A 7,961-nucleotide genomic window follows, 5' to 3' on the forward strand; every position below is an offset into this window, starting at 1 on the left:
GTACGCAGGCACTGCATGCAGGCGTTACACACGCTCCCCGATGCCTGTGTCCCACGGAGTAGGGACACCCACTCCTGGTATACCCTCACAGGGAATTAAAAGGTAGATTTCAGAGCTTGGTGTGTATTTCTCAGGTCCAGCAAAGGTATCAGGATACATCCCGCTGCTTTAAACCCCCCGGGTAGCTGCCATGTACCAGTTCTTCCCTACTTTGTGCCACGGAGCACAGGGTGGTTTTTCCCCACTGGGCTGCTCCAGCATCACTGACCCAGGCTCGGAGTGGGGGCATAGGTGGGGTGTACCCATGGGGAGCAAGAAACCCACAGTCCTCACCAGCTGCACACCCAGACCCGACACTCAGCACAAGACAGGCAAGGACAACATTCCCCTTCGCTCCTTTAGGAGCACACAGGGCGGCACCGGGGGCACAGAGCATCTGCCGCTGGGAGCTGCCGGCTGCGCCAAGAATTTCACTGGTAGGGAGAGACAGGAGCAAAGGGGGTGGCTGCGGCAGCAGCTGTTCCCTGCTCGCAGCCCACCCAACTACGCAGGGCATTTAAATTTTAAAGCACACTCTCCACGGCTGTTTTCTCTGCCGTCCCCATCCAACTCACAGAGACCTTGTCCCCGGGAGCCACCGGCCCACGAGGCACCCATGGGTTCACTGCTGGCCAAGCTCCTGCTGCCCACCATCAGCACCTTGGTCTTCCTCCCCACCATCAGCATCGCGGCCAAGCGACGCTTCCACATGGAAGCCATGGTCTACTTCTTCACCATGTTCTTCGTGGCGGTAAGATGTCCCCGTCGTGTGACCCCCCCGGTGTGTGTTTCATCCCCCTGAATGCCTCCTGCATCGTGTCTCCATTGAGAAGGGTAGCTGGAGCTCACCCAACAGCAGTGAGCCTGACCCCAGAATGTCCATTTTCAGTTATTTCCCACCGTGTGCGATGCTGAGCTACTGATTCTTCAGTTTAGGATGTCCTAAGGGGTGGCCTTACATAGATTTAATGGTGTTTTATGGTTGTGGGGTTAGGGAGAGGGTCTGGGTGCAAAGCGACTTGATGGATTCGCAGTGTTTTGGAGCTGTCTTTTCTCTTTGTTTTACAGCTGGTAAGTGGCCATGCTGAATTTGGGGTTTAAATTGTATCCAGAGTCTCTTGCTATGCTTCTGTCATTTTAGCCAAAAGCACGTAGTCGAATTATTGATTTTGCAATTGCTAACTGGTGATGGGAGCAATGCTGGAGTCAGGGGAGTCTCTGCACTGGGAAAGACTAAAACATGCTGCTGAGCTATCCAGAAAAGTAATTATTAACCCTCCAGTCCAGCAAAACGGTTTGAAAAATGTGTGTTTCATCAGGCTCAGAACCTCCCTGCCTTCCTTCGCGTGGGAATAACGAGCGGAGAAAGTCAGTTACCTGCACATATACAAAATAACTCATGTTTCTGCGCCCTGCACTATGTATCGCTGCTAAGATCCTCTGTACACACATCGTTCAGCACCTGAACCAGCATTCCCACTGGAAAAAATCTGTGTAACCCCACGGCAGTGCACTGCTAAGGAATACGAAGGAAATAGCCCAGCAACCCGACGGATATTGCATTTACCTCTTCTCCCCACCCTTCTCAAGGCACCTCATGAGGGTTATCACATCCCTGGCACAGAGACAGAGAAACCAAGGCAGAGAAGTAGCTAACGGACCCTTGCAGTGTGGAAAGCTCTTCCACAGCAGCGCTGAGGGTAAAGCAGGGCTCTGAACCAGGCCAGCCTCTTATTCCTAAGGATCCACCATTTCAGCCTCCAATTAAAGCACAATGCAGGGGGAGAAATTCTGCCAGTTCCATAAAAACTACAGGGCTAGTTAATAAAAACGTCCCAACCGAGCCCCCCTCCCAAGCTCCCCAGGGAAGCCAGACATCTACAATTTCATTTTGCACTGCTTTTGTGTCTGCTCCACCTCCCGAGAAGTCAATAGGAAAATTGGCACGTGCTTCCACGGGAGGAGGAACAGGTCCTCGCCGAAGAGATTGAGGAGGCAAAATATCTCTGCGTGGGGAAGGGGGGGAAGGCAGCTGCCAGCATGGCTGGGGGTGGGTAGGAAGGGCAGCAGCTGCTGTTGTGGCCTTGTAGCATCCCGCTCCCCCTCCCTCAGGACACCTCATCGCGCAGTGAAAGCACATGTCCACCACAGACAAGTGCTGCCACGCCGGTCAGAAACACGCTCTTTGTCTTCCACCCTTTCTTCCTCCCACCCCCTCGCCCCCACCCCCGTCCTCAGACTCCTCGAACCCAATCTCAAGCAGAGAAAAGAATTACGGCCGCGGCGCAAGCTTTTCTAGAAACTGCAGCGAGCCAAAGGACTTGCAGCAATTCCCATTATAAATAATATCAGCATCCCCGCCAGGCCATGACAGCCAGGATCATTCCAAGGGCGTCCTGCCAGGCGGCGAAGGGGCTTCTTCAGGAACGGCGGAGCACGCTGGTGCTGCCACTAGAAAACTCGCAGGGCTGCGTGCTCGGAGGAAAAGACGAGCGCCAGGCAAACACTGGGAGCATTCCTCTGATCGCACTGGAAAATTTCTCTTGGCTTGGTTTCCATCAGTGTTGCATGACAATGGGTTTGGGGTGTTTTTGCAAATAACCTAATCAATGAGCTAATGGGCAGGAACCAGCAGCTTTTAAGGGAATGCACTAATGAGTGAATTCCCCAGTATTCCGACTCTGGCCATATAAACTCTAGTGAGCCTGGACAGTGACCTGGCATCTACACACATTTCATCAGGACGCTCATTTTGAATTGTTTTACAAGAATCTTTCGCAATCAGAACCATAACCTCAGAGTCCTCCTTCTGCTGGAGAGGACGTCCCCGCGAAGGCTCCGCTCAAAGCCACTTGGTCATCAGATTGCCAATTCTGGCACAGACCAAGAGGCAAGCTAAAGCTCATCCACAAATAATCTGTGCTAAGAGAGAAGAATGCTGATTCTCAGGCAATCCGCAGTTGGGAACGGTAGCATTTATCTCAGATACATTCATTACCTTCTATCAGTGACACTGGTGTATATGAGACTGCCCTGTTTCTGGCTAGCCATCCCCTCAGCAGCCATGAAAAGGCTGTTTCAAACCATCTGATAAAAGCAGAAGTAGTTTAGTGGTCTGTGGATAGAGAACGAGCTTTTTTAATGCCTTTTTTTTTTTTTTTAAATAGATTTACCATGCATGTGATGGCCCTGGCTTATCAGTGCTGTGCTTCATGCGCTACGATATCCTGGAGTACTTCAGCATCTACGGAACAGCTCTGTCCATCTGGGTGTCCCTGATGGGTAAGCACTGGTCTCCCATGGCTCCTGCAGAGCACCAGCCTTTGCACGTCGGGCAGGATTTGTCAGCATCGCTGGTGGGATGGTTAGTGGGTACAGTCCCCAGAAATGCTGTTGCCTTGGAGCTCCCACCTGCAAGCCTTAGCTCTGAGGCTGTCTTTGGTGGAGGTCAGTCCATGCTATGGTTTAATCCATTTTTATATCACTTGTGCCTTGGAAAGCCCTTGCACTCGGTGGGGTCCAGGCACACATGAAAACTGTCCTCAGTGGTGGCGGGGGAAGCTTTGCTCTTGGAGATAAACAAGCTCTGGCGCCTGGTGTTTGTGTTAGTCGGGTGTTCCTCCGCCTTCACCAGCTCTCATGCATGTCCTAACAACAGCAGAACTATTTATTTCAAGTTGGCAAGTAACACACGCAGCCTTGTGCTTTAGTTCAAGGCAGGACAGTCCTACGAGATGACTTAGTCTGAAACCTCATATAACAGAGAATCTCCCATTTCTCCTCATTTTCCCCAAACTGAGACCATTAGATTGTCCTGTCCTGACTTGAGGGCATTAAGAAATGAAGAATCTGCCACATCCCTTGGTAGTATGAAAATTGAAGTGGCTTAGTCAACACAAATATATCTTCCTAGTTTATCAAAAGCCTAGTCTGGGCTGACGGGAAATATCAGATCCACTTAGAAAAATCAGAAATGTATTTCACTTCCTTTTTATTAAAAGCCCTGGCCCTTGCTCTGTTACACAATTTTCCTTTTCCCACATTCCCTTCACTCTCTTTTTTTATCATTTTGTTCCTCATTTGCCACTGAAACAAGGCATAATAGAAATGGAAAAATATATGATGGAACTAAAGAAGGACAAAAACTTCAAACCCATTATTTTCCCATTTTGTCAACATGTTTTTTGGAAGGCTGTGATTATTTCTGACAAGAGAACAGAGTAGGGTAAGGGGAGAGAAATGAGAGAACAGTCACTTTCCAATACCAAAGGCTTGGTTCAACAGCTTGGGACTATCTCTAGCAGCCACGCACCAACCCCCACTCCAGCCAGTCAGGGTCCCCAGCCCTCCTGGTGCTAGGCTGGGGTCTCCACGCTGATGCACAGCCCCAAAACTCTCCCAGGACTTTCCCCTCTGCCCTTTGGGGATGCAGGGATGGTGTAGGATCTTTGGCCAGGATGGAGGGCTCCTGCAGCACCACTTCCACATGGGCAGGTCCATCCCTCCTCCCTTCACTGCCGAGCAGCGCAGACAGCAGTATCCCCCTTCCCGGGCATGTCATGGGATGAATCTTCCATGCAGGGAAAAATGAGTGAGGGGAATATTAACCTCAGAAATGGCTCTGTTCCCCCAGGGTGCATGTCCCAGGCTGGGTTCCCACACTGCCCGTGGCGCTTCAGTGCTCTCTCTGCTCAGCTAGAAAAGGCACTGAGGCTAATCATCTCCAAAGGGCAGTTTTGGTAGGTAACAGCAGTGTCAGGGTAGGTCAGAGCCGATCCAGACACTTTGGATCCTTGCAGGAAAATTCAACTGGATTGCTTCATTACTGCATCCAAAAACCTTGCAAAAAATACAAATCCCGGACTACGACGTTTAAAATATTGATCCGCAGGGAAACAACAGAGATTAAAATGCGGACATTATCCCTTAGCCAAACTCCCTATAAAACCACGATCCAAGGACATGGAAGGTGTGGTGACTGAAGCCCAGGGAAGCCTCTCGCTATGGCTTGTAAAGCCCGAGCGCACATGTGCGGACACAGACCCTCGGGCACGCTTCCCGGAATGCAAATCCAGGACAGCCATAACACAGCTGTGCAAGCTGGAAAAGCATGGAGCCCCCTGGGATCCATAACTTTTATCAGTTATTACCCCATTCTGTGCTAAACAAAAGCCTCTAATAATTTACTCGCACTGGCGACTTCCAGCTTGCGAACCTCAGGCAGGTGCCGGCGTGGCCAGGCAGCCCGGTCCCCATCACCCCAGTGAGCACAGTCCTACCGGAGTGGGGTGATGGCGGCTGCGTCAGAGCTGGCAAGTTTGGGAGTGTTGGAGAGGTAGGATGAACCCAAGAGCTGACTGCAGGCTCACCACATGCAAGCATCTTGCAATTTCTTCTGACTTTTGGGTCAAGGCAGGAAAGAGAAATACAGGTGGGAAATCTCCACATGCAACACTGAACATAAGACCTCTAAAATTGGTTCCTAAATCACTCAGATGCCCAAGGATGGTTCACTTTACCCCCTGTGCCTCAGTTTCCCCAGCTGTGAAGTAGAAGGGCAAGCCAGACCTGGACGCAATGCCAAGGGTCTCCGGGGCAGGTGGGAGAGTCCCCGGTGAGGCTTTAGGGGAACAGCCGAGGGAGGGGGGGTGTGAGCTGACACTCCCTGTGCTTGGTGCCGTGCAGCCCTGGCAGAGTTTGACGAGCCGAAGAGATCGACCTTCGTCATGTTTGGCGTCCTCACCATCGCCGTGAGGATCTACCACGACCGCTGGGGCTATGGCGTCTACTCGGGACCCATCGGGACGGCTGTCCTGGTGATAACCGTGAAATGGGTACGTAGGGAAGGGCATCATGCCGGGGCTTTGGAGAATGCTCGTGGTGGGGAAGGGGCTGAGCCTTGCACCTGCAGCAGTGGTTTCCCCCTCGAGACCCAGTGCTCTCAGCACAGGCCATCACGGTGATGAAACAGCACTTCTCCGTCAGTCGGCGCAGAAAGCAGGCAGACAGCAGGCAGCCTTTGCCATAAATGCCAGATTCGATCGGTCTGAGCAATCTACCACATCTCCCGTCCCTGCGTTTCTAATCACTAGGAACTTATTTATGGAGTTTTTACAGCTACTCAGCGGCAGAGTGGTCTGGTAAACTGCCCCAGAGCCAGTGGAAGATGCATAAAACACGGCGATAAAGTGGGAAGGAGTCTGCCTGTTGTCTGCCTGAATTTGGCTGGGACAGGCGGGCACTGCGCTGCAGCCGGGGCCCCGCACACAGCAGATGCTGTGGGTCCAGGCAGGAGCGTGGTCGGGGAGCCATTGGCAGGACGGGGCAAGGAGGAGGATTCAGTGATAGAATAAAAATTGCAGGATGATGCTGCCGAGCATCATGGAAATAGAGAGACGCCAGTCCCAGCTATACACTGTCCCTAACTGCCCAGGCAGCAGCTAAAGGCAAGTGGCCATGACGAGGAGGGGATGGGCAAGGAGGGGACTGAGGCACAGGACCACGCTGCATCCCTCAGCCCATGGATGCTGTGCTGGGATCTGCTGTCCCAAAGACCAGGTTTGTGAGAGTACACACTCCCTGAGCTGGGTTTGGGGCTGAATATTAAGAAAAGAGCATTATGATCAGGAATGATGGACCCGCTGCAGCACACAGGCAGAGGTGCCTCCCACATGCAGGGGATCCAGTCTGCAGGCTTTTTGTGGTTTTCTCTCAGCATTCATGGATCTTTCGGATGCGGAGCAGCCAGCTAAATCCAGGTTAATACGCTTGGTGTGCTCTCTCTGTCCTTCCAGCTACAAAAGATGAAAGAGAAGAAAGGGCTCTACCCAGACAAGAGCGTCTACACTCAACAGATCGGTCCTGGCTTCTGTTTTGGGGCGTTAGCACTGATGCTGAGGTTCTTCTTTGAGGTACCTGTTTGCACACTCAATCACCCTGACTTTACAAGGTACAGAGGATTTTACCAGGATAGAATCATAGAATCACTGGGTTAGAAAAGACCTTAGAAATCATCCAGTCCAACCGTATCTGTCCACCACTAAACCATATCTCTCAGCACCTCATCCACCCGTCTCTTAAACACATCCAGGGATGGTGACTCCACCACCTCCCTGGGCAGCCTGTTCCAGTGCGTGATAACCCTTTCGGTGAAGAACTTCTTCAGGTGGAGACCTCCCCCTTCCAGCTCGGGTGCCTCTGGGTCTCCAGGGTCAGCGTGCTGTTTGGTGACAGGGACGAGGGTCCCTTTCATCTCATCCCCACCGCAGCCCCTGGCCCGTTAACGGCGGTGTGGGCAGGGACTGATGAACGAGCGTGATGCTCGTTCTTTTTCCCCCCTTGGGTTGCAAGGACACAGGCTATGCTTTCTTCAGCCATACATTGTCCTCAAAATGGTTTTGTCAAATACGAGTGGGTTTTTTTGGAAGCCGGGCACGGGTGACTTAAGGACACCTCACAGAGCCACGGCAGGGACTGGATATGACCCAGGCACAGCTGGATCCAAAACGGGCTCACGCCAAAGACTCTCAGTCGACTCCCAGGGGCACTCAATCCCCTGTTTATAACCTTTCGCTCTCACCGCTGGCCAGTCTGCCCGTCCTGCGCAGAAGCATCCATCCGTCCCGCGTGGGGAAGGCGATAACCCCCCGACACAGCTGCCGGCCCCCCCGCCGTTACGGCTGCTCTGTGCATTGGGAGCTGCTAGATACAACCTCACAGTCATCCCCAAGGATTATTTTTCAAAGCATTTAGTAATTGCAAATTCTAGCAGAACATAAAAATGTCACTTAGCAGAAACCGCCTCCCCCCGCGCCCCGGCCTCGCCGCCGCGTCCTTTGCGGGGTAATGAAACACTTCATTCAAGAATTGGGAAATGTGCAAATTGGAATGTGTTAAATCCACTTTGCTGCCTTTTGTTTTTT

General features: G+C 52.1%; 1 protein-coding gene across 1 annotated transcript in view; it reads left to right on the plus strand.

Moving 5' to 3' along the window:
- The first annotated feature begins 612 nt into the window (after positions 1-612).
- TMEM8C (transmembrane protein 8C) overlaps positions 613-7,961 on the plus strand; it is a 7,696-nt gene continuing 347 nt past the window's right edge. The window contains exons 1-4 of the mRNA XM_010159495.1: positions 613-790; positions 3,207-3,321; positions 5,725-5,873; positions 6,834-6,950. Coding sequence (XP_010157797.1) covers positions 656-790; positions 3,207-3,321; positions 5,725-5,873; positions 6,834-6,950 — 516 coding nt within the window. The 5' untranslated portion in view covers positions 613-655. The remainder of the gene's footprint in view (positions 791-3,206; positions 3,322-5,724; positions 5,874-6,833; positions 6,951-7,961) is intronic.

Source organism: Eurypyga helias, unplaced genomic scaffold, assembly GCF_000690775.1.
Source record: "Eurypyga helias isolate BGI_N326 unplaced genomic scaffold, ASM69077v1 scaffold44069, whole genome shotgun sequence".
NCBI classification, from domain to species: domain Eukaryota; kingdom Metazoa; phylum Chordata; class Aves; order Eurypygiformes; family Eurypygidae; genus Eurypyga; species Eurypyga helias.